The sequence below is a fragment of the Neovison vison genome, chromosome 11 (assembly GCF_020171115.1).
Source record: "Neovison vison isolate M4711 chromosome 11, ASM_NN_V1, whole genome shotgun sequence".
Classification (NCBI taxonomy): Eukaryota; Metazoa; Chordata; class Mammalia; order Carnivora; family Mustelidae; genus Neogale; species Neogale vison.
Window position 1 is genome coordinate 1,171,412 of NC_058101.1, and position 27,052 is coordinate 1,198,463.

At 42.8% G+C, this 27,052-nt stretch overlaps 1 protein-coding gene across 3 annotated transcripts; it reads right to left on the bottom strand.

The window, feature by feature from the left end:
* Positions 1–383: 383 nt before the first annotated feature.
* On the bottom strand, positions 384–26,194 carry LOC122889295 (vesicle-associated membrane protein 8-like). Of its 3 annotated transcripts, XM_044224339.1 has the most exons (5): positions 26,092–26,194; positions 22,876–22,946; positions 21,444–21,540; positions 12,114–12,272; positions 384–1,412 (listed from the first exon to the last, which is right to left on the bottom strand). In XM_044224339.1, the coding sequence occupies exons 1-5, from the start codon at positions 26,167–26,169 to the stop codon at positions 1,275–1,277; spliced, it is 543 nt and encodes a 180-aa protein (XP_044080274.1). In that variant the 5' UTR covers positions 26,170–26,194; the 3' UTR covers positions 384–1,274. The 3 variants fall into 3 exon arrangements, 2 of the variants coding, with proteins under 2 accessions (XP_044080274.1, XP_044080275.1); XM_044224340.1 differs by lacking the exon at positions 12,114–12,272; XR_006380869.1 differs by lacking the exons at positions 384–1,412; positions 12,114–12,272; positions 22,876–22,946; positions 26,092–26,194 and adding an exon at positions 19,790–20,410 and having other exon boundaries at positions 21,444–21,698.
* Between the last annotated feature and the right edge of the window lie 858 nt (positions 26,195–27,052).

Consider the following 27,052-nt stretch of genomic DNA (forward strand, 5'->3'; position numbering starts at 1 on the left):
ATTATCAGAATTAAAATGAGTTATTTAGCAGATAGGAACCCCTGTTCTTTTATTCTTCCCTATGGATCAGTAAATGATTTTTATTTTATTTTTTTAAAAGATTTTATTTATTTGTGAGAAGCGAGCACAGCAGAGGAGGGGCGGAGGGAAGGGGAGAAGCAGCGGTTGATGTGGGGCTTGACCAACCCCAGGACCCCAAGATCATGACCTGAGCTGAATGCAGATGCTTAACCAACTGAACCACCCAGGCACCCCCCTAAATTTTTTTTTAAAGATTTCATTTATTTGACAAAGAGTGAGCACAAGTAGGGGGAGCATCAGACTGAGGGAGAAGCAGGCTCCCTGCCAAGCAGGGGGCAGGATGTGGGGCTCGATCCGAGGACCCTGGGATCATGACCCAAGCAGACACTTAATGAATGAGATACCCAGGTGCCCCCCCAACAAGTGATTTTTAAAACCAACTTCACACTTCAAGTTCCTACTTAGGAGATACAACTCATGAAGTGTTAACAACTGCAAAGTGAAGTTAGATGCTTTGGTTGTTAGAAATCTTAGTGATTTGAGGTTATTGGATGAAGTATATCATGTGGGGAAAGACAACGGCTGTTAGGGTGGTAAAATAGGACTTGTGACTCCCTAGGGAAATAATACACCTTTGTAATTTAAAAATTTTTATCCAAGGAAATGTCTAGTATAAAACAATGGGTTGAGCTGTCATTTCAATGAAAGAATATGGAGAAGAGATGAATGTCTGTTTCTGGACTGTGTACTCATGTTAAGACTCCTAAGGAAATTAGAAGTTCACAGTCCTTTTTTTCCTAAGAAGTAAAATAATAGAGATTTAATGCCACAAACGCAATCATTTTTTTCCCCAGGAAGTCATAGTTAACGCTCAGCGCTGACTACGTGGTAGATATAATGCTCTGCAGTATTGCTATCAGCTCCATTTCACAGATGAGGAGACAAGGGCACAGGTTAAATAACTGGTCCAGAGTCCCCCAGCTGGTATGTGGCTGAGTGGAGGGTTAAGCTTCAGTGATGTGATTCCACGGTTTGTGCTCCTCGTCTTGACAAAGGGACAAGAGGCTGGGAAGCCGCTGGAAGTGGGAACAACAAATGGGACCGCAGCAGGGACGAGGGACGAGGAAGGACGTCCAAGCCCCGCTTCCTGCAGTCTTCCTGCACCAGAGGATACTTTCGTAATCGCTGGTCATGGACTCCTCTGTTTACACGTGACCATTTATTGGTAATTGCTGGTCCGGGGAGGAAAGGGGTCAGGTGGGTATCACATTCGTACTTAGAAGAATGATGATGATGGAGAGGAGAATGACCACAGTGATGATGATGACTTTTCTGAAGTGTTTCCACCACATCCTCCTAAGAGCCTGACTCGTTTTTTGGGATTCTTTGGCCTGAAATAAAAATGAATACAAACATCACGTTTTTTCTGTATGTGGATTCATGGGCACACCCCAGTCCTCCTCAGAGCTGTCTGAAAGCACAGACTGAGCTTGGTTTTGACCAGTCTCAGAGTCTCAGTAAGCGTGAACAGCTTTTACAGTACGATTGATGCACCAAGATTCCAGACGCCCTCCCTACTGTGTTCAGCTGCGCTTGTGCAGGCTTTGTTAAGTCCATGACCTACCTCGACCAGGTTACTCACTCTTTGAGCTTCAGTTTCCTCATCTTCACTTCATGATTTCACTTAAATCCCTAACAACCCTATTTAAAATCTCTACTCCCCATGGTGAGCCTGGGTAGCTCGTTGGTTAAGCAGCCAACTCGTGATTTCAGCTCAGGTCATGATCTCAGGCTTATGAGATGAAGCCCCGCGTGGGGCTCTGCGCTCCGCACGGAGTCGGCTTGAGATTGTCCTGCGCCCTCTCCCTGTCCCTGCTCACTTACTCTCTCTCAAAAAGTTAATTAATTAAAGTCATTGCTACTCCCTCTCCATCCAGAAAAATAATATTTCCCTTCAATACATTATTTTTCTCTAGAGTACTTATCTCTTATCTAGCATTATATAAATTTTTATTTTTTATCTTTTTTTTTAGAGGGGGAGGGAGAATCTTAAGCAGGCTCTGCTCTCATCATGGAGCCTGACACGGAGCTCGAGCCCACGACCCTAAGATCGTAACTGGAACTACCGATATCAAGAGTCGGATGCTCCCTGACTGAGTCACCCTGGTGCCCCACATTGTGCAAATTTTACTTATTGTCAAGAAAGTAAGCTTCAGGGCGCCTGGGTGGCTCAGTGGGTTAAGCCGCTGCCTTCAGCTCAGGTCATGATCTCAGGGTCCTGGGATCGAGTCCCGCATTGGGCTCTCTGCTCAGCGGGGAGCCTGCTTCCCCCTCTCTCTCTCTCTGCCTGCCTCTCTGCCTGCTTGTGATCTCTGTCTGTCAAATAAATAAAATCTTTAGAGAAAAAAAAAAGAAAGTAAGCTTCATGAAGGCAGAGGTTTTGGTATGCTTCACTCACTGCTACATTACCAACAGTGCCTCACACAGAACATTCTTCTACTTTTCAGCACCTGTACATAACTATTGAGAAATGTGGTGCTATTCTAAGGACCAAGCCTTTGTGTTTTCTCTCTGAAAACGTTTAAAATCTCTCTTCCTTTTCGATGTTCTTTAATTTCAGGATTACATACCCAGCTATGGTCCTTGTTTTGTTCATTCAATCTGGAAACTCATGTTACTTAGTTCTAGGAATGTTTCTTGTATTACTCTGATTTCCTCTCCTTTGATTCCTTCATGTTCTTTTTCTGAAACTCCCATTATTTTTTTTCTTTTAAGATTTATTTATTTATTTGACCGAGAGAGAGAGAGCGCACAAGCAGGCAGAGAGGCAGGCAGAGTAAGAGGGAAGGGCAGGCTCCCCGCTGAGAAGAGAGCCCGATGTGGGGCTTGATCCCAGGACCCTGAGATGATGACCTGAACCAAAGGCAGAGGCTTAACCCACTGAGCCATCCAGGTGCCCCTGAAATTCCTGTTATTCAGATGTTGGATCTCGCAGACTGATTTACTGTTTTCCTTATCTTTCCTCTTTCTTTGCTCTCCTTTCTGAGAGAGTATCTCGACTTTATATTATAATAATTCCATTCAATTTTAAATTTTTACTATTGTTTTTATTTCCAAAAGATGTCTTTTGTCCTATGAGTAAGCTTTTATGTGTTTTTTTTTTTATCCTTGTTTCGAGGATGTATTACCTTCTGTTACTTTTCTGTAGACAGAGATTGGGGAATGGTCACCATATTCAAAATACAGATATTCAAGATCAGGTTTTTCACTTAATCCATCTGTCTTTTATATGCTGGTCACTCTGGCCTCAACTGCACGTGGTGTCTGAGTTTAGAGCCTCTCTGGTATTGTCTTGAAATAATATTTATTATCCTTTGTCAGGGGTAGGGAGAAGCAGCAATGTGGCTGTAAAACGTGGGGAAGGCCCTGCAGATGACACGTTCCTTTGAGAGCCTTTATACCCGGTCTCGTCTTCTCAGACTGACACTGCGGGTCTACGCTTATGAGTACCAGGTTCTCCACTGTCTGAGCCCTTCCCAGGTTCTATGACCCGGATCGGCTTGCGTCTTAATGTCTTCTCTACAAACTTGCTAACGAGGACTCATAATCCATTTCTAGCTTCCAAAATTGTTGACATTTCTTACCTGTTGTCTTTTCTCTTGTTTCTTTTCTTTTTTAGATTTTATTTATTTATTTGACAGAGATCACAAGCAGGCAGAGAGAGGGGGGAGGAAGCAGGCTCCCTGCCGAGCAGAGAACCCGATGCGGGACTCGATCCCAGGACCCTGGGATCATGACCCAAGCCAAAGGCAGAGGCTCAACCTACTGAGCCACCCAGGCGCCCCTTTTCTCTTTTTCCTTTTCTTCCTATTTTTTCTTTTTTTGTTTTTTGAACTTATTTATTTTATCGTAGAGAGTGTGAGCAGGGGAAGGGGCAGAGGGAGAGAAATCGGGAAAGAATCCCAAGCAGACTCTGGCAGAGTGTGGAGTCTGTCATTGGACTCAATCCCACCACCCTGGGACTGAAACCTGAGCCGAAATCAAAGAGAAGCTTAATTGACTGAGCCCCCCAGGCACCCTTTCTTGTTTTTTATATATTATACATGTATTATTATTACACATTATACATTTTATACATTGTTTTATACATTAAAATCCCTAATTACTGCTTCACCTATCAATTTATTAGAGTTTTGAGAGTATACCAAAATAAATGGACCTGTTTAATCAGCCAAATTATAATTCATGACCCGTATTTACCTATAGACTGACTGAGAGAAAGCTTATGGGCCTAGTTTTTATTAAAAAGCCAAATCTGTTTCCCAAGAACATGCAGTAGAGTCTTTTACATAAAGATCAAGAGAAAAGAGAACCAATTTTGTTAAAATAGAGGTTTTATTATTTATTTATTTGTTTGTTTGTTTTAAAAAAAGATTTTATTTATTTATTTGACAGAGATCACAAGTAGGCAGAGAGAGAGGAAGGGAAACAGGCTCTCCGCTGAGTAGAGAGCCCGATGCAGGACTCGATCCCAGGACCCCGGGATCATGACCCGAGCCGAAGGCAGAGGCTCAACCCACTGAGCCACCTAGGCGCCCTAAAATAGAGGTTTTAGTGAGAATGATTATGTGCTGTGTGAAAATATTGTGAGAAAAACTAAAATACTTTAGTCAAATATTTTATTGAGCTACTTCTATTCAGTTGGCTTCAAAGAGAAAGTAATTTTTTTTCATGTAATCAGGCATGCATAAAAGTGAAATTTGGAAAAGGCCACTGGGTGAAATAGAATCTCTTAAAACTTTTTGGGGGGGCCATATTTTCATAGTGTTTAGATGTTGCCACTTTCCCCAAAAGAAAGACATGTAATCTGGGGGCCCGGATGGCTCACATGGTTGAGCGTCTACCTCGGCTCAGATCATTCTCTGGGTCCTGGGATTAAGCCCCGAGTTGGGCTCTTTGCTTGGGGGGGTGTCTGCTTCTCCCTCTCACACTGCCTCTGCCCCTGCTTGTGCTCTGTCTCTCTCAAATGAATAAGTAAAATCTTTTTTTAAAAAAAGACATAATTTAATGAGAAATTAAAAGATCTAGCGATATGGTGGATTAGGTAACCCCTCAATCCTCCTGCCACTGTTACTACTCAGAAGTGCTAGATAAAATATAACAAGCAAACGGAAATTCATAGCTGAATTTGGAAGAATGTAAGGCCTGTTGCAGGAACTAGAAGAGCAGTGAAAAATTGCACTTATGGTGCAGCTCCTCCGTATTTGGGAGGGTGAAGATGTGGCTTCTGTCATCCGGGGCTTAGGATTTCACTGTTCATCAGTACAGCAGGCTAAACTCTGGGCTTACATGAGGCAATGGAACTATACTGAATTCTCCTCCTTCCTGTTAACTAAGCTCAAAACTTGGGACTCCTCAGCTCTTTCTCACCACACATTCAGTCTGTCCGCAATTCCAATTTGTGGCATCTTCAAAGTATATTCAGAATCCAAGCACTTCTCACCACTTGTACTGCAGTCAATGGTGATTTACTGTTACCTAAACCTTAACCGCTTTCTCCGCTCTTTAATTTTTTGCTGAAACTCAAACTTTTTCTCTTAGGTAATTTTCCAACTACCAAAAAACTTCCTTCAGAATTTCCTTAGGGCAGATGGGACAAAGACAACCAACTATCCACAGAAGCCTTGACTCCCTTCTATCATGTGGAATTGTTGCTGGCAACTGTCACTCCGATCACAGGCCACATTTCTCAGGCTCCTCCCCCCACCCTATGCTGCATCCCTCTCTGCCTCTTGCACTGAGGCAAACTATCAGACTAATTCTTACCAGTAGGTTGTGGGTAGAAGTGATGGGTCTCACTTTGGGGCTGAAGTGGACGTAAGTGAATGTGCTCCCTCCGCTCTCTGGTTAACCATCTGCTACCGGAAACTGAAAGACGCCAAGCTCCAAGGCAACGGCAGAGTCACGAAATGGGAAAATCTTGGGTTCCTGGATTACCATGTGAAAGTATGCCCACCAAAAACCTGTCTTAGACTGTTATACAACCAAGAAATAAACCTCCGTTTAGTTAAAACACTGAAAGCTGACGTATGTTGGTACAGCTAGTGTTTCTCTAATATTTCAGTTGGTCGGATGAGATGTTATTACAAGAATCTGAAACATGTGGCATTGGTTTAACCAGGGTTGGTAAACTGTGAAGAAACTGCTGTTTGGGGCTGGAAAGATAAAGACCTATGCTCTTCAGAATAAAATATCTGATAGTTTTGTATCTCCTATGACAACTTGGAAGGTGAACAAATTGCCTATTGAGTCTCACTTTGGAAGAAACTGTTGGAAGACAGAATGGTAGTGGTGTGAGTTCTTGTTTCTGACTGCATTTATCAAGGTACCAAATGACCGATTTGCAAGAAGAAATGAAAAAGGAATAGAGAGGGTGCCGAAATGTGGAACACTGAAACACTGTGATAAGCTGATGTTTTCTTCGCCCAAACAGTAGGAAATAAGATTGAAAAGGTGGTTAATGACAAATGTCCCTTAAGATTCTGCCCCTCCTCAAAAACAAAAAAACAGAAACCTATTCAAAATTGGGCAAAGGCTTGAATAGAGTTTCTTCAAAGAAGATCTATAAATGGCCAATAAGCATGTGAAAAGATGCTCAACATCATTAGTCATTGAGGAAATGGAAATCAAAACGAGATGCTAATAAAAAAAAATGAGATGCTAGTTCATACCCAGTAGGATGGCTGTAATTAAAAAAAAATTGTTGGAGAGGATGTGGAGAAATTGGAACCCTCTTAAACTACTGGTAGGTACTTTGGGGTACCCTCTTACACTACTAGGTTCAACCACCGTGGAAAATAGTTTGGAAGTCACCTCAAAAAGTTAACACAGAATTACCATATGACCTAGCAATTCCACTCCTATGTATATACACAGAGGAATTGAAAAGTTTTCAAACAGAAGTTTATACACGAATGTTTGGGGCAGTATTACAATAGCCAAAAGGCAGAAACAACCCAAATGCTCACCAACTGGCAACAACTGGATAAACATGTAGAGACGTCTCTGTACAGTGGAATATTACTCAGCCACAGAAAGGAATGGATTACTGGTGTATGCTGTAACATGGATGAAGCTTGAGAACACGCTAAATGAAAGAAGCCAGACACAACAATAGATCGTATGATTTTGTTTACATGAGATAGCCAGAATAGGTAAATCCATAGAGACAGAAAGCAAATTAGTGGTTCCTAGGTGCTGGGGAATAACTGATGAGTGGGTATGAGGCTTCGTTTTGGGGGACGAAAATGTTTTGGAACTAGTAAGGTGTTGGGTATACACTTTATGAATGTATTAAATGCCACTGAATTATATACTTTAAAATACTAATTTTACCTCAATTAGAAAAAAAAAAGGTTCTGGGGCGCCTGGGTGGCTCAGTCAGATAAGCATCTGCCTTCAGCTCAGGTCATGATCCTGGAGTCCTGGGGTTCCCGTGTAGGCAGGGAGTCTGATTCTCCCTCTGCTCCTCCCCTAGCTCCTTCTCCGTCTCGCTTACTCTCTCTCTCAAAGAATAAAAAATTTTGAAAAAAAAAAAAAAAGATTCTGCCCTGCAATAGAGAGAAGATTAAGGGTATAATAAGGTACCTACCCAAGCCTTATGGCTTCAAGGTACTTGTCTTTAAATTGAGAGGGAGGCATGAGGGCGCAGAAGCAAAGAAATAACCAGGTTTCAGAATATTGTCCAGAAAAGAACCTTACATGTGGCTACAGGCATTGGGAAGAACTAGAAGCAAAAAGATTAGAAATCATCAAGTTTCAAACAGAATTAAATTGAAAAGATAAAAAAAAATACTTGATTAAAAAATTAGGAGTTTATGGACTCTGAAAAACAATCTGAGGGGTTTGAATTGGTGGGGGGGTGGGAGGTTGGGGTACCAGGTGGTGGTATTATAGAGGGCACGGCTTGCATGGAGCACTGGGTGTGGTGAAAAAATAATGAATACTGTTTTTCTGAAAATAAATAAATTGGAAAAAAAAATAGGAGTTTAGGAAGGAGGAAATTAAACCAACCATAGGCACAAGATAGATTATAAAAATTATATAAGAATACAGCCTCACATGGCATATAGTATACAGCTTTTATACACTGAGAGAGTCTTTTGAGTCCACAAAGGTAAAATTATAAAACTGAATCCTACAACACACACGTTTAATGTGCAACGTATCATATTAACAAGTTTAAGAAGAAAAATAATCTCAATGTAAAAATAGCATTTGATACAATTCAACCCCCTTTCATGATAAAATTTCTTGGCATATGAGGAATAGAAATGAAGTTGTATAACTTGTTACAAAATATCAAAATCTGAATGTAAATGTAATACTTCATTGGGAAGCATTAGAAATAATCATTTTAAATTGAGAACAAAATAAGTATTTCAGGTGTCACCATTTCTATTCATCATTTTCCTGGCATTGCTAGCTAACATAGGAAGACAAGCAAAATAAAAAATAAGTAAGTAAGTAAGTAAATAAATGGAATCTAGCTGGCTCAGTTGGTAAGGCATATGACTGTTGATCTTGGGGTTGTGAGTTCGAGGGCTGTGTTGCGTATAGAAATTACTTAAAAATAAAATCTTAAAAAGTATGTATATTGGAAAGGAAAAAATACAGTCATTATTTATATATGATAAAATTTCAATGTAGAAAATGCAAAAAAAATCCCTAGATAAACAATACTATCATGAAAAATTTCACTAAGATTTAGGATACAAAGGCAGAATATAAAAATGCATTATGTTTCTATTAATCAAAAAAAGCTTTTGAAAGAGACCTAGAAAAATGAAGACACATAGCATGTCCAGAGGTGGGACAACACTATTTTAAAGATGTCAATCCTCCCCATATTAATGTAATTCCAGCTAGCACCCCAACAATTTGTGTGTGTGTAACCTGAGATGTAGGTTCTAAAATTTGCTGAAAGAGAGAGTAAGACTTGCCCACACAATTTTCCCAAAGTAGAAAGTAACTTGCCCTATAAGATATTAAGGCTTCTTATAAAACTTATAAAAACCATAGTATAAAACCATAGTAACTAAAACAGTATAGTACTAGTCCAAGGATAAAGAAATAGACCAGTAGAATACTTACATATAAATTAAAAGGATGAAAACGTGAAATATGGTAGGGTCGGCATTACAAACCAAAGAGGAACGGCTGAGCTAGTCAATAAATGGTGTTTGGGCAAACTGGTTTTTCGAACAGAAAATAATAAAATTTTGATTACTATCTCATACTATGTGCAAAAATAAAATTCCAGGTATTTTAAAGATCCATGTTTAAGGGGCACCTGGGTGGCTCAGTCAGTTAAGCATCTTCCAGGGTCCTGGGATCGAGCCCTGAGTCTTGCTCCCTGCTCAGTGCAGAGCCTACTTCTGCCTGCTCCTGCTCTCGGCATTTCTGTTGCTATCTCTGTCTCTCTCAAATAAATAAATAAATAAAATCTTTAAAAAAAATCCATGTTTAAGAAACAGGATTTAAAACTTTCAGGAAACAATATGAATATCTTTATAACCTGGGGAAAGGAAGGAGTTTTTTTTTTTTAAACGTATTTTTATTCCCTTACTCATTTTGGACTATATTCAAAAGAATGAAACTGAACCACTGTCTTACACCACACACTCAAAATGGATTAAAGATCTAAATGGGAGACCTGAAACCATAAAACTCCTAACAACAACAACAACAACAACCATAAGCAATAATTTCTTGGATATTAGCTTTAACAACCTATTTATGGATATGTCTCCTTAGACAAGGAAACCAAAGCAAACAAACTATTGGAACTACGCCAAAATAAAAAACTGTTGTTTAGGAAAGGAAACCATGATACGCATTTTTAAAGAATAGTTTCGGGGTGGAGGATGACTGGAATAGAATCAAACTAAAAATAGGGAGAGCGAGGGGCGCCGGGGGGCTCAGTGGGTTAAAGCCTCTGCCTTCGGCTCGGGTCCTGGGATCGAGTCCCACGTTGGGCTCTCTGCTCAGCAGGGAGCCTGTTTCCTTCTCTCTCTCTGCCTGCCTCTCTGCCTACCTGTGATCTCTGTCTGTCAAATAAATAAATTAATAAAATCTTTTTAAAAAATTAAAAAAATAAAAATAGGGAGAATGATTAAATAGAGGGAAGACAATAGACAAGAAATAATAGAGCATGGAGTGATACAGTGAGTGGCACTGGGATGGGCAGGAAGTGGAATTTAGCCATTCCATGGGTTATTATCCAGCAATGAAAAGGAATAATATATTAACACACAAAAACATGAATATCAGAAAACTATTAGTAAGTCAAGAAGCCAAGCAAAACGTGTATTTTATAATTTTATTTATATGAAATTCTAGAAAAGACAACGCTATAGCGACAGAAAGATCAGTGGTAGGCTGGGGTCAGGGGTCAGGGAGGGTCAACTGCAACGGACAGGAAGATTTTAAGATGAAAGAGCTATAACTTGACTGTGGTTACACAATTGTACACAGGTACCACAGTTCATCAAACTGCTTAAAGTGGGTGAATATTATTATTATTATTTTTAGATTTTTTCTTTATTTCTCTGACAGAGATCACAAGTAGGCAGAGAGACAGGCAGAGAGAGGAGGAAGCAGGCTCCCTGCAGAGCAGAGACCCCGATGCGGGACTCGATTCCAGGACCCTGGGATCATGACCCGAGCCGAAGGCAGAGGCTTAACCCACTGAGCCACCCAGGCGCCCCTGGGTGAATATTATTTTATGTAAACAATATCTTAAGTTGTTTCTAAAAGTGAAAAAGTGAGACCAATAATAAAAAAGATTTAGGAGGTAGAATTGATAGGACTTGGTGAGTAGAAAGTATGTGTATATTTTGTTTTACATGGTGGCTGTGTTTCTCAAAAATATCTATAAAATTAAATTTTAAAATGCTCTAAGGTATTCAACCCTTATTGATTGCCTTAAAAGTATTTGCTAATAGAGAATTTTGAACATATGCAAAAGTTGACAGAATGGCATAATGAACTCTATATACTTGACATCCAGGTGTTTTTTTTTTTTTAAGGTTTTATTTATTTATTTGAAAGAGAGAGAGAGAGCATGAGCTGGGGAGGGGTGCTGAGGGAGAGGGGGAAGCAGACTTCCCCCTGAGCAGGGAGCCTGACTTGGGGCTCAATTCCAGGACTCCAGGATTATGACCTGATCCCAAGTCAGACACTCAACCGACTGAGCCACCCAGGCACCTTCAACATCCAGTTTTAACAGTCACCCATTTATGGACAATTTTGTTTTCTTTATACCCCATTCTACTCCTGAACTATTCTGAAGCTAATCTCAGACATTACATAAATTCACTCGAGATATTTTAATATGTATCTCTAATAAGTAAGGACTCTTTAAAGCACAATATCATTATCACACCTAAGAATTAATGATACTCCTTAATGTTACCTAATATCCGGTCAGAGTTCAAATATCTAATTATCTTATGAAGTTGCAAATTTTCATTTTTATAATTTGAGTCAAATACCAAATAAGGACCATACACTGCAATTGATACACCTCCTCAACCCATTTTTTGGTAAAGTCTACTTCCCTTGCAAATTATTTGTTGACTAACCCGTGCACGTCTTAATGTAAGAAATGCATTTGTTGGGGTGGCTGGGTGGTTCAGTGGGTTAAAGCCTCTGCCTTTGGCTCGGGTCATGATCTCAGGGTCTTGGGATCGAGCCCCACATTGGGCTCTCTGCTCAGCAGGGAGCCTGCTTCCTCCTCTCTCTCTGCCTGCTTCTCTGCCTACTTGTGATCTCTGTCTGTCAAATAAATAAATAAAATCTAAAAAAAAAATGAAATGCATCTGTTATGCCGATAACTACTTACTAGTTTAATGGGCTTTTAATTTTCATTTTTTTATAATTAAAGAAATTTTAGTTGCATTCCAATAATTTTTTGATAAAGCCATAATTTGGCAACATAGGATGATCTTACAGTATCCCTGATATGTACTTGCTTTTGGCTGTTCGTTTTGAGCACTACTTGGATACCAAGACAGGTGGGCATCACTTACAGTTGTCTGGAGATCATTGGTTCTATCAGTGAAGATACTCAATCTGTTTTCGCTTTCCAAAATTTCATCAATATTTTGGGACATAATATTTTTTACGTCAGTTACTTGACTCCTCAGTGTAGATATCGGGGTATCGTCTTGATTTTTATTGTATTTCATCTACACAGAAGTGAAAGATAATACAAATATTATTTTCTATAAATGAAATCTATTACAATATATTGTACAAATTGAACAAAAGTGTCAAAAGTACATTTCACTTGCTTTTCAGCATGAGGAATCAACCAAGCTTCAGATTGTCCCACCTTAATCTTGCTGAGAAAAGGGTCTGGGGGTTGGACGGGAGATCGATATTTCAATGTATACAATCAGTGGTGGAAGCCTTTTTTAAAAAAGTTATATATTTATATAGTTTTTTAGAAATATGTTTTACGGTCACAGTAAAATTGAGTGGAAAGCAGAGTCCTCACCTATTGTTATCCCATCCACCCCCTGCCCCCAGCTCCCTATGAACTTCCCACACTACAGCGGGGCATTCGCTGCTACGGATGAGCCTCCGCTGATGTCTTCTCATCACCCGAAGTCCGTGGTTTACCTCACCATTCACTGCTGGCGCTGTGGCGCTGTACATTCCCTTGTGTGGACAAATGTGTAATGACAGGTGTTCTCCATTACAGTATCACACAGAACAGTTTCACTGCCCTATTTGACAATGATTTACTTTTTTAAAAAGATTTTATTTATTTCTTTGTCATAGACAGAGAACACAAGTAGGCAGAGAGGCAGGCAGAGAGAAAGGGGGAAAGCAGGCTTCCTGCCAAGCAGAGAGCCTGATGTGGGGCTCCATCCCAGGACCCTGAGAGATCATAACTCGAACAGAACGCAGAGCCTCAACCCTCTGAGCCACCCAGGCACCCCAATGGTTTACTTTATTGATTCGCCTTTGAAGATTATATAAACGGATGTGACCTTATCTTTTTTCTGCTCTAAAAATGACGTGCTGCACTGATTCATGCCTCCCTTCTCCCTAAGCCCTAGCAACAATTGGTCTTTTTCCTGTCACCGTAGCTTTGTCTTTTCCAGAAGGTCACACAGTTAGAACCAAGTAGCCTTTTCATATTGGCTTTTTTCACTTATTAATATGCACTGAAGATTCCCCCATATCTCTTCATGGCTTCCTTGCTCATTTATTTTTAGTGTTGAATAAGCCAGTTGTTTGGATGTACCACAGTTTACCCATTCACCTACAGAAGGACAATCTTGGCTCTTCCATGTCTTGGCAATTATCAGTAAAGCTGCTCTAACACGTGCATGCAAGTTTTTGTGTGAAGAGCAGGGTTGTGACTGTCGGAGCGCAAGGTAAGAGTGTGTTTAGTTTTCTAAGAAACTGCCAAACTGTCTTCCACAGTGACTGTTCCAGTTTGCATCCCACCAGCAGCGAGTGTGAGCTCCCAGTCTGCACCAGGTGCTGGCCCAGGGTGAATTTCGGCCTTTCTGTATGTGTGTAGGCTATCTTACCATCGCTTCGATTGGCGATCCCCTAATGATGCAGGATGTGACCATCTTTTCATGTTTACTTGCTGTCTGTACATCTTCTTTGGAGGCATCTGTTCAGCTCAGTGGCCCATTTATTTTTTAAGACTTTATTATTTATTTATTTACTTTAAAAAAGATTTTATTTATTTATTTGACAAAGAGAGAGATCACAAGTAGGCAGAGAGGCAGGCAGAGAGAAAGAGGAGGAAGCAGGCTCCCCTCTGAGCAGAGAGCCCGATGCGGGCCTCGATCCCAGGACCCTGAGATCACGACCTAAGCCGAAGGCAGAGGCTTAACCCACTGAGCCACCCAGGCACCCCAAGACTTCATTTTTTAAAGTAACCTCTGCATCCAACATCCAGCTCAAACCCACAACCTCAAGATCATAAGTCGCATGCTCTACCAACTGAGCCAGCCAGGTGTTCCCCTTGGCCCATTTTTTTATCAGCTTGTTTATCATCTAATTGTTGAGTTTTCAGAGTTCTTTATGTATTTTGGATAACAGATGTATCTTTTGCAAATATTTTCTCCCAGTCTGTAGTTTTATCAGATGTGTCTTTTTTTTTTTTTTAAAGATTTTATTTGTTTATTTGACAGACAGAGATCACCAGTAGACAGAGAGGCAGGCAGAGAGAGAGAGAGAGGGAAGCAGGCTCCCCGCTGAGCAGAGAGCCCAATGCGGGACTCGATCCCAGGACGTGTAAGTATTTTTTTCCAGTCTGTGGTTTGTCTTCTCATTCTCTTGACCTAACCTGAAAATCTGTGTCCCTAGTTAAGAGCAATAATGAACTGTATTTAGACCATTATTTTTTTTTAGACCGTCAATTTTTAACATGGTTATTGATATAGTTGGACTAATATTTACCATAATTGTTACTGTTTTCCTTTCATTGTTCTTGTCCTTTGTTCCTCTTTATATCTTCCATTTTATCCATATTAACAAAAATGATCTCTACAAGAGAGTGTTATATTAAAAAAGTAAGCCGTAGCTGCAAAACAATATCAAATCATAGCTTATTGGGCCCTTAATATGTGCCAGGTACTGTATTAATCACTTCACACATATTAACTCACTTAATTCCCAAACCACCTGATAAAGTAGTATTTTTGTCATCTTTTAACTTCTAAAGAAGAAAACTGAGGGGTGCTTGACTCGTGCAGTTGCTAGAGTGCTTGACTCTTGATCTCAGGGTCTTGAGTTCAAACCCCGCATTGGGTGTGGAGTGCACTTAAAATTTAAAAAAAGATTAAAATTAAATTAAATTAAAAAAAATTAAAATGAAACAAAACAAAACTGAGACTGAAAGTAATAAGGTATCCAAATTGTTACACAGCCAAACAAGGACAGTCAAGCTCCAGAGATTAAGCCTTTAACCCACTGCATTAATGACCTCAGTTCTGTGAATTTAAAAGTTATATATAAACATATGTTATATATATTATAAACATATGCATATAAAATGTATATTCTCATACATTTATTATATATTTATCTATATGCATATTTATATATAAATAATTCTGGAAGGTTACACATTAGGCTGTCTGTTAAGAATGCTCACTTCAGGGGCACCTGTGTGGCTCAGTGGTTTGGGCCTCTGCCCTCGGCTCAGGTCATGATCTCGGGGTCCTGGGATCGAGCCCCGCATTGGGCTCTCTGCTCAGCGGGGACTCTGCTTCCCCCTCTCTCTCTGCCTACTTGTGATCTCTCTGTCAAATAAATAAGTCTTAAAAAAAAAAAGAATGCTCACTTCAGGGGATTTGATTGAGCTTGTTGAAGACATATTTTGCCTTATATATTTTGTGTTATTTTACCTTATTAATAAGCCTTATTTTTAAACTAAAAAATATTAAAAACCTCTGCTCTTTGGCAAGTTATCAAATTTACCTTTTAAAAAATATTTTATTTATTTGAGAGAGGGTGAGAGAGAGAGCGAGCGAACAAGCGAGCATGAGCAGGGAGAGGGACAAAGGGAGAGGGAGAAGCAGACTCCACTGAGCAGGGAGACCGACTCAGAGTTCAATCCCAGGACCCTGAGATCATGACCTGAGCCATACAGGTGCCCCTCAAATCCACCTTAAACAGAACTCTGATCTTGCTGGTTACTGGAGCATGCGATTTACAGCTGATGCTCTGGGAGGGGCTCGCTAGGTAAGTGTAGAAAGAAGAGGCTGCTAGTTGAACTGTGTCCCTCACCCGAAGATATGTGCAATTCCTCACACCAGTTGGCTAGGAATGTGACCTTCCCGGGATATAATGTCTTTGCAGATATAATCAAGTTCAGATGAACGGTTCGTCTTTTTTCTTTTTGTTCCTTTTTTCTCTTTCTCTCCTTTTAAAAAATGCTTCATCTTTTTTAACCCGAGGGAATCATTTAAATTTTGTTAAGATAATGTATTCATAGTCCATTCATTGGCATTCAGCTTCTACACACATTTACACACAAACATATTTAAATCTCTCCAAACTATTTTTATTTTGTTAACTACTGTGTAAGAAATTCAACTTTTTTTTTTAGAAATTCAACAAGTTTTACAAAATTTTCTACAGATTTAATGCTTACCTTAGTTTATAAATGTTAAACAAATTTCTTTGATGTCAGGTGTGTTAACTGCTCGAAATGTGCATATTTTCATATGGTAACTAGTTTTCAGGGAGCTATGTCAATAATATATTTTGGCTGTGTTGAATCTGCAGAATTATTCATAAGAAAATTTATGAATTTACTATAAAAGCATCTATCCTTAGTTATTTTTCAGGCATTGTGGTGGACACAGCCTATGGGAAACCCAATGCATCACATTCTTGAAACCTCCCCCCACAAGTATGACTTGTTTCTAACTAATAGCAAAGATGATGGGGTGTCACTCCTGTGACTATGTCCCATATAAAATTTAGTAAACTGGTGTAGGGAGACTCCTCTGGTGCCCTTGAGAAGGAAGCAGCCATATTACGACTGGCAAAGCGGCACGAACTATGATCAGTCTCTAGGACCTGAGGGTGTCCCCTGGCCAACAGCCAGCAAAAAGCTGCATCCTTTAAGGAAATGAATCCTGCAACAGGTTCTAAATGAGCCTGGAAGCCGAATCTTCTCGAGCTCCCAGATGAGAGTACAGCTTGGCTGATAACGCTCAGCACAGCTTTGGGAGACTCTGAGGGGAGAAACTGTTAAGTGAGGTCTGGATTCCTGACCCACATGAACTATCAGATGGTAAGTGTGTGCTGTTTTAGGCTACTGATTTGTAAGATTTACAATAGAAAACTAAAAAGGTATACTTAGAATATTTTATTATGGAAAGTTTCAAACAAACACAAATGCAGAGTGAACAGTATAATCAATCCCTATGTACCCATCACCTAATAACAACACAGTCAATCTTGTTTCATCTGTACTGATTCCCCCTTCCCCAAATGTACTATTTCAAAGCAAATCCCAGACAGTATATTATTTTAATCTGTAAACACCTCAGCTTACATCTCTAAAAGATATGACCTCATTTTTCTTAAAAAAAAAAACCAAAAAACAAAAAACAAAAACCACATCATTATCACATCTACAAAAATTCCTTAATATCATCAAACATCCAGTTTGGGTACAAATTTATAAAAAACAAATCATAGTTTTTAGTTTTTTTTTAACGTTTGTTTTGTTGATTCAGAGGCCAAAGTCCACATTTAGTGGATATGTGTCTCTTTTAATCTATGAGTTTTCCTTAACTTTTTCACTGTTTCAATTTATTTGTTGAAGAAATTAGATTCTTTGTCTTGTAGATTTTCTCATATTCTGGATTTTGCTGATTGCACTGATGTGGTATCATTTAATGTGGTCCCTGATCTATTTTCTGTAAACTGGTAGTTGGGTATAAAGGCTTGGTCCTATTCAGGTTTGATGTTTTGGTCAAGCATACTTGCCCACACAGACGTGTGCTGTATACTACTCATTGTATAACATAGGAAACATAACTAAAGATTGATCATCTCCCTTACTGTGACCTTAGGAATAATCAGTGGGTTTGGGTGTCTTGAGCCCATTTCATCTGTTATGAAGTTCTTCATCAGCTTTTCACCTAATTTTTTTAGTCATTGATGATGACTGCTCAGGTCCATGATTTCATCAGCAATTATAAAATAGTGAAATTTATCACCTCTTCTTTGTTTATTAGCTGGAATATGTCTATAAAGACCAAAAAAAACCTTTTCCCTACCAACTACTTGTTTTCTTTGAGGTACAGTTCAACTAGGAAAGTCAGAACAGATTGAGTCTTTTATTTATTGGTTTCTAGAGTGATAAGATAGATCCTTAGTATCTTCCAGAGTGGACTGGTGAGGAATTATTTTGTCTTTGATAGTATCTAGAACTCATGGAATTTAAGACATTTGACGTGTTACAACCCACTGCAGTTACTATTCTTTTCTATGTTCAAGTTATTCCATCACTGACCAGTGTCTTTAAGTTGGTTCCTAAAGCCTTTTGACATGAGCACAGTGAACTTTGGTAGCTTCCTTGTTTCTGGTATGATAAAGTACTTCTGGCTTACATGTTTCCTCCCTGATATCTGCAGTCAGGCCTGGTTCTTCTCGTGTAAAATGGTATTTAGAGACTATAATCTAGATGCTAAGAGGGCACATTGTTCCTGGGTTGCTCGTTATTTCTAATGTTTTGCAGTAGGTAGGCTAGAAAATACTTCAATGAAAAAATTCTTGGGGTGCCTGTCTGGCTTAGTTGGTAGAGGATGTAACTCTTGATCTTAGGGGTCATGGGTCTGAGCCCTACATTGGGTGTAGAGATTACTTAAAAATAAAATCTTTAAAAAAAAAAGAAAAAAAATCAGTATTTAATTTTCAATTAAAAATTTTCACAATTTGATTTTCTTTTAAAAAATATTTAATTTTCAATTAAAGTTTAGGATTAGAAGGTTTCACTTAATTCTTTGACTTTATATTTGCAACTCTTGCTGAAAATCTTGATTCCTAATGACATTAACATGATTACACAAAGTAATAAGATCTATATAAACCAATTTTAGAATAGCAACACCAATGTTATCACTAACAATGTGGTACTTGAAAATAAATACTTTAAGATTTATTTTTAGTTCTTCTATCATTAGGGTATAATCTCACTAGGAATACACAATCAAATTATAGTGTTTTAAAGTCACTTGAAATAAATTTTCACTGTCTTTCAAGCCATCAGCTCAATACACAATTAGGTTCTTTTTTTTTTTCTTTTGAGTTTTCAGGATCACTTTTTAAAATTAAAAAATTATGGTAAGATATACATAACAAAGTTTATAATTATAATGATTTTTAACTGTTTAGCTCAGTGGCATTGAGTATATTCACATTGTTGTACAATTACCACCCCACCCCCACCATCTCTGGAACATTTTCCATCTTCCCAAACTGAAACTCTGTACCCATTAAACACTAATTCCTCCTCATCCTTTTCCCCCAGGCTCTATCAACAACCATTCTACTTTTCGTCTCTATAAATCTGACTAGTTTAGGTATTTCATGTAAGTGGAACCACACAGTATTTGTTCTTTTGTGACTATCTTATTTCACTCTGAGGACAACTATTTAAATACTTAGTAGTATTTAATAATTATGTAAAATATTTTTATGGTTCCAAAGTGAAATCTCCAAAACAAGTTTCATTCAGGGAGGCCTAGTTTCTATTCTTGTCCCCTATCCCTAAATAGGCAACGATTAAAATGTTTGTGGTTTATCCTTTTCTTGCTGTCATCCCTTTTTTCCACTATAACCAAACAAAAACACTTATTTGTATTTATTCTCTCTTTCTTAAATGGTTGCAAATAAGAATGGTAAACAAATAATAGTATACCGTACAAACTTTCTCTCTCTTGCTTTATCCACTTATCCATGTATCAAGGATGTCATTCTTTATCATTATATAAAGATAGAAATTCCCAATTCTCACTCATCTTTACAGCTCTTATCTCCTAATTCCAAACTGTTCCGTCAGCTTTCATACAATGTTGAGTACAGCTGGAGGGGTGCCTGGGTGGCTCAGTGGGTGAAGCCTCTACCTTCGGCTCAGGTCATGATCTCAGGGTCCTGGGATCGAGCCCTGCATCGGGCTCTCTGCTCAGCGGGGAGCCTGCGTCCCCCTCTTTCTCTGCCTGCCTCTCTGCCTACTTGTAATTTCTGCCAAATAAATAAATAAAATCTTAAAAAAAAAAAGGAGTACAGTTGGAGGTTACATACCATATACTTTCCTAATACTTGTTGAAAATCTGCAGCAACTGCATTTGAAGGAGAAAAATGTTCTTGCGACATCAAAGGATTTCTCAGAAAAGTATCACTAACCTGGGGACATTAATGGAAATATTTAACCTATATAGATAATTTCAACTGGCGAATCACAGAGCAAATGTTTATTTGAAGCAGAGTCTGGCAGAAATGTAAGGTAAAAGAACATTCTATTGCCACACCATTTCTAGCTTTTTGGTCCTTTCCAAAAAGGACGGGAGTCCTTTCCAATCGAAGATGCTCTATGTACGAGACCTGTGCTTGCCCGGTCTTCTCTGCGGCTCTCGCACAGATCACAGGCTCAGGCAGTGGGGCTGCAAATCCCACTCTTGAGTCTTTGGTATGCCTGCGGGCTCGAAAGCAAGAGCAGGTGCTCACCTCCGGCACACAAAGAAGGAGTCCATGATGTTTTCTAAGTACGTTTTTTTCATCTCGCCTTCCTCCTCCCCCACTCCAAAGCCATTCAACGATGAAGAAACAATCCCTGCGGAATGGTACTATCTTTCAAACCCTTATGGTTTTTTTTTTTCTTTTTCCAAATGCTTATGGTTGTCATAGGACATTTCAAGATCTCAAGAAGGAATTCTTGCAATTGTTTGTACTCAGTGTTGCATTCCCAAGCAACGGTGGTAAAATGTATGTGGTTATCAATTTGCTACCTGGTTTTAGGAAGGTGGTCAAGTTCAAGTGTTTTGTCGTAATAGGAGAGAGGGAGGAAAATTTGGATAATTTTAAATAGTCACTTAAATCGCTAACAGTGGTTAGCATCTACACTCTAACAGTTATTGAGGTATATCTGAAGAGTGAATTTCAGTATTAGTCCTTATAATCCTTGATTCTATATGTGGTTACAGTTTGAGTTGTTAAAGCAAGACAGTATACTAATTAAATATATGCACATTTCATGAATTTGACTAGAGAATATCTGTTAGTCACTATAGTGTTGCTGACTGATTTTTTCCATTAACGTTTTTTACTTATTTTTTATTTTAGGAAAGATCTATTTCCTTATTTTAGAGAGAGCATGCATGATTGAGGGGGAGGGACACAGAGAGAATCCCAAGAAGACTCCCCGCTGAGCAGGGGAGTCTTGATGTGAGGCTTGATCCCATAACCCTGAGATCATGACCTGAGCCAAAATCAAGAGTTGGATGCTTAACCAACTGAGCCACCCAGGCACCCCATTTGTAAATTCAATACACATGCTCTTGAAATGGTAAAATAAATATTAGTAAAGTTTAATTTCTCTCTTAGTTTGAAAGAACAAGATAAATACAAAGAGAGAGTCTAATGGATCTGTGTGGGCAGTCTTTGCAGACCTTGCTTTAGGGTTGGGAGAAGTGTGGAAACAGGGCAGATGAAGGATAAGGGTAAGAAATCTCTGAAGGTCATTAATAGCTTTATAGACAAATCATCTGCTTTTAGTTATTGACACTCTTACTAACACACTATAAAACAGAGACCTCATAATTTCAATCACTGAGAAAGTCCTTAAAGTAGTATAAGAAATTACTTACGTTTTTAAGAAATGCAGATGGTGTTATGGTATCCAAGGCATTGTCTGTAGCACATAGGTAAGTGATTCCATCAATAAAGAGAGTATGGTAGACAAAGCTTTGAAAAGAATACATTAATTTACATGATAACATTGAAGAAATTAAGTACCCTTACAGAGATTCTATTTTCAAGCTCTCAGTAGTATACAAGCTCTGTAGATAACTTTTTATAATGAGAACTAAAAAAGCTTTCATATATATGAAAGATTAAATTATGTTAAATAAAAACTATAAAATTAGAATATGTATTTAGGATGTCATCAATAAAATAAAATGCAGTCAAGAGAAAACTCTATTCATTTATTTATCTGTATTTAAAATGGCCTTGGTAGGGGTACCTGGGGGACCCCTTTATGATTTGTGTACTTCAATGAAAAGTTAATAAAAAAAATAAAATGTGGGGGCGCCTGGGTGGCTCAGTGGGTTAAACTGCTGCCTTTGGCTCAGGTCATGATCTCAGGGTCCTGGGATCGAGCCCTGCATTGGGCTCTCTGCTCAGCGGGGAGCCTGCTTCCCCCTCTCTCTCTGTCTGCCTGCCTACTTGTGATCTCTATCTGTCAAAAACAAAAACAAAAACAAAAACAAAAACACCCAAAAAACCCCCAACCAAACAAAAAAAACCCCACACACACCCCCCAAAAAAAACCAGGCAGGATCTGTTGTACCTGAGGCTGCATGTTTAGGTGATGAGGCGATGAAGACCCAAGGTAAGTGACAGCTGTGGATGGGACGGGGCACATGGTGGGGATTTTGGGGTTTTGGGGATGGCTGGCACTAGTCCGTATTTTTGGCTGAGGTGGTAGTTGGTGGGGAGACTCCCTTGTAAAGCTTCATAAAGCTATACTTTCGCTTGATGAGTTTTTGTATTTTGTCCTATTTTACAACATAAAGGTTAAAACAAACCTGCTCTTAAAAAAAGGATGAGTCCAGAAGTAATAAATGCTCTTATTTCCCACCTGGTGTTTTACTAGTAAAATGGTGTCAAGATTGGTTTAGGCCATACCTTGTAACGTCACAAGTGTAGCTTAAAGTGGTCTTATTAAAGATTTCTCAAGTGGAAATTTCCTTTTTCATTAATGAAATATTTTGGGTATACTAAAAACAGTTTGGAGAATAAGACAACAAGAATACTTTAGACCTACCAATTGTTTAAAATGTTATAGATACGATTCATGTCCCATGGATACCCTTCCCCCACTTCATTTCTTCTCCCTTCCCTTTGGAGAGGTAACCACTACTTTGAATTTGGTGTTAATCACTCTCATTTGATCTTACACTTTTACATACAGTTCTCCTTTCTGAGGGTTCGAGAGCATGTGCAACTGACCTTATCTTCCCTAATGTCATTACTATTGTTAAAAAGCAAGCTGACTTCTATGAGAATAGACCTTACCTTCCCATCTGCATTATGGTCTTTGGCTCTGCTCTAAGAAGCACTAGTTTAAGCACGGTCGCCACTGCTTCCTAAAAATAAATGATCAGCATTTACTTTGTGGAACACCATAGTGTCTTTAATTATTCTTCTCTCTAAATTTACCCATGGTGGGGCGCCTGGGTGGCTCAGTGGGTTAAAGCCTCTGCCTTCGGCTCAGGTCATGGTCCCAGGGTCCTGGGATCGAGCCCCACATCGGGCTCTCTGCTCAGCAGGGAGCCTGCTTCCTCCTCTCTCTCTCTCTGCCTGCCTCTCAGCCTACTTGTAATCTCTGCCTGTCAAATAAATAAATAAAATATTAAAAAATAAATAAATAAATTTACCCATGGTCTGAATGGTTTATTAAAGACCAAGTGTTCACTAGAACTAATGGGTGGTTAGTCATAATGTGTGGTAAGAAGCAAGTTATGAAAGTCATTTGAATCTGAAGGAAAATATGAAAATTACACAAATATACTTGTGTGTATAGTTATATATGTGCAAATACAGGTTACACTAATCAATCTTGAGTCACATCTGACATGTGGCTTTAAGGCTGGGTAGTGCTATCTAATCAAACATCTTTTCAGTGACCTTGGTCACTGAAACTATACCTAAAAATGTTAATGGATTAAAAGTATTCAGTCCTGGGGGTGCCTGGTGGCTCATGGTTAAGTGTCCAAGTTTTGATTTTGACTCAGGTCACGATCTCAGGGTCATGAGATTGAGCTCTGTGTTGGGTGGGGTGGGGGTTCCATGCTCAGTGGGGAGTCTGCTTGAGATTTTCTTTCCCCCTTTGTCCCTCCCGTGTACATGCTCTCTCTCTAGAATAAAACCGAATCTTATTCAGAAAAAAAAAAATATTCAGCTTTCTCTGAATAACCTGAGCATTCCCCTCCCCTTCCCACCCTCTTTTTTCTTCAGCATTCTTCTCTCTCCATTTTAAGATAAAAGTTTTTATTCAATATTATTCACGGATTTCTTTCTATAAAACAAATAATTGTCGGGGTCCCTTATTTCTGTTTCTTGTAAGGCTCCTTCTCTGGGGGGAAATGTGCAAGGTGTTGACGATTACCCAGAATATCTCAAATATGGGGAGTTTTCAGGAGTCCTATTAATTTACCTTAGGAGTGTGAAAGGGACAGGAAGGTTACCTAGGAAGATCCGAAGAGCCACATTCCTCCCCGCCCTCCTTTTTCTAGAAGAATTATTTGTTTCAGAGAGCGAGAGAGCAAGCGCCGGTGCTTCAGGGTGGGTGCAGGGGCCGAGGGAGGGAAACCCGGGCGGACGCCCCCCTGAGCCGGGAGCCCCACGTGCGGCTCTCACAAGCCCTCGCTCTCCCTCTCCCCGCTTCTCCGAGAGGCAGCGCGCGAAGGCACACGCGCTGGAGGGGCCGGAGCCGGAGGACCTGCGGCCCGAGCGCGAGGCCCGAGCGCGAAGCCCGACGTAGGGCTCGATCCCGCGACGCAAGAGCAGGACCCGGGCCGGGCGGGAACTCCCGTCCCAGGCTCCCCAGCGGCCGCTCGCGCCGGACGCCTTCCCGTTCGGAAGCCCCAGGCCCCTCCTGGAGAGGCTCGGCCTCGGCTTTCACCCCGTCTCACTCGCTGTCTACGTTTCTGGAACGTCTGACGTCTCCCTCCTGCCGTCCTCATCTCCTGCCTCAAGCGTTCCGGCCTCTGCCTCGACCGCTGCTTCCCGACGGCTGCCTGCAAGCCGCCAATCAACTTTTTTTTTTTTTTTTAAAGATTTTTATTTTATTTGAGAGCGAGAGAGTGAGTGAGCGAGCGAGCGAGCAGGGGGAGAGAGAGGGGGGAGCCGACTCAGACCGAGCAGGGAGCCCGACGCGGGCCTCGATCCCGAGGCGACGGCGCAGCCACCCAGGCGCCTCAGGCGACCATCTCCCGTCGAGCCAACGAGCCCCTTTTAGCTCTCGTTCAGCTGCTTCGGGGCACGTTCTCGGGACTCTGCTCTGGGCGTCCGGGACGCCGCGGCTCTGGTCTAGGTCGCCCCTCTCGGTCCTCTCCTGACAGTCTCTGCTTCGGGGGCGTCTTCTCCCCGCACTCCGGCTTCTCTGCGCTCTTCCACCGGCTTCAGCCGCCGGCCGTGCCCCTCTGAGCGCGACCTAAACCTTCGGGAACGGACGTGCAGGACAGACACAGACTGGCCACTTCAGCGGGCAGCAGAATTCAACTGTCCCCGGCGTCCTCTGTCCCCTTGCACCCCTCACCTCCTCCGGACCCCGCCGGCCTTCCCCGGGCCCGAGATCTCCCTCCGCAACTGCGAGGGCGCGGTCCCGGCCGCGTGACCGTGAGGACGCGGTCCCGGCTGCGTGACCGTGAGGACGCGGTCCCGGCTGCGTGACCGTGAGGACGCCGTCCCGGCCGCGTGACCGTGAGGACGCCGTCCCAGCGGCTCTCCCCCTCCAGCCCTCCCCCCACGTCATAACCGAGCAGGTTCTCCAGAGACGCTCCGACCCTGCGGCCGCCCCGGGCCCCGCGCCGTCAGCGTCTCGGCTTTCCCGAGCTCATCCTCCGCCGCCGCACACGCGAGCCTGCGCCCCGCCGCCCTGAGGCTCCCGCGGCCCCGCACGCAGCACCCCGTTCCACGCGCACGGAGTCACTTCCCTCTCCCGCTTCGGCCGTCCTGCCTCACGCGGCCGCTGAGCCGCAGCCCCAGTAACCGTGCGGGATCCACGGGCCGCCGCAGCCCCGCCCCGTCCCGCCCCGAGCAGGGCTTTCACGCCGTGCGACAGCGGCGTCCGGCCTCGGTCCTAACCCCACCGCCAGCTCAACCCGGCGCCACTCCGGGTCCCGCCCGTTCCTCGGGGCCGCCTCTCCCGCAGCTCCCACCCTGGACTATGCAGCTACCAGCCGTCCCACAACTGTCTGCGGACGCGGGGGACACGAACTGTTGACGCGCCGCCTCAACTGCAACCGCGCGGGACTGGCATCGTCGCCTGCGGGCCGCTTGCACCACCCACCCCGACCGCTGGGCGGCGCACGTGCGGCCCCGCGTTGCGGATCCGCCGCTCGCGGCTCCCGCTGCTCCCACAGGCCGGCGTCGCGCGGGGCGGGGCCTGTAGCCTCCACCGCCCGCTCCGGGTCGCCCGGCCGCGCGCCGTGGTGAGGGGCGGGCCCGGCAGGCACCTCCCTCGAAGAGGCGGGAGCCGCCGGGGCGGAGGTCCGGACACGGGGGTACCTGATAGGAGCCGCCGGTCAGGGCCAGCTCGGCGAGGACCGCGCGGCCGTTAGCGACACAGCTGTAGGTGATCGTCATGGCGCGCGCGACGGGGAAGGGACGGCTGCGGCCCGCCCCAACCGCCCGGCCGGCCTCGGGGCGGGGCTGGGGCGGGGCTGTGGGCGGTGCTTGCGCAGCCGCGAGAAGCGGAGACGGGCAGGCGGGAGGCGGGGCCGGGCCGGCGGGTCCAGCCGGTGCGGGGAGGCTGCGGTTCCGCGAAGCACCGGCTCGGGGTGGGCGGGCGGTTCTCCCTCCTGGTCCTCCGCGAGGTCCTCCGCGAGCGGAAGGCCCAAGTGAGGCGCGGTGTATCCGGCCTCAGCTGAGACGCGAATTTGGGCACTTGCGAGAGCGGGGCCGAGCCCAGTGCAGCGAGCCGGTCGTGAAGAGCGACCGCCGGCTGCTCGCGCGGGAGGCGGCTCGGGGGTCCGGCGGCTCGGGGGTCCGGCTGCAGAGACCCTCCGAGCGGCGGCGGGCGGCGGGGCAGAGCGGGCGGCGGGGCGCGGACCTCCCGCGGGGACGACGAAGGTTCCGGAAGGGGCAGCCGGAACTGTCCCCGCGATGGGGGTGGACTTGGTGCCGCGGTGTCGCGTTCGTCACGGCCGAGCGCGTCCGGCCCGAGCGCTGGACTCGAGGGTCCGACCGTTAGCCCCGGTTTCAGGGAACTAAACCCGTACGAAACGGTGCGGGCGAGAGCCGCTCCCATCCTGCCTCCGCCTCGCTCGCGGTCGGGACGCGGGCGGTGGAGACTCGCCGTGAAGGGAGGCTCCTCGGGCCTGGGCCGGCGCCTGCCGAGCTCGCGCAGTGCGGGTGCTGAGACCCCGGCTCGCGCCCGGCCCCGCGGGCTTCTTCCCGGAAGCGGCCCCCGCGGCGGGTGCAGACGCCGCCCTCAAGGGCGCTGCGAGGGGGGCGTACGCGGGGCCGC

Bases quoted from the DNA above. Each gene is read 5' to 3' on its own strand.
- LOC122889295 (XM_044224339.1), bottom strand. From the start codon at position 26,169: ATGACGATCACCTACAGCTGTGTCGCTAACGGCCGCGCGGTCCTCGCC. The intron at 21,541-22,875 runs GTAAGGTCTATT...TTCTTTTCAAAG, and splicing joins ACCATAATGCAGATGGGAAG to CTTTGTCTACCATACTCTCT. The intron at 12,273-21,443 runs GTAAGTAATTTC...ACTTCTGTGTAG, and splicing joins CATCTGCATTTCTTAAAAAC to ATGAAATACAATAAAAATCA.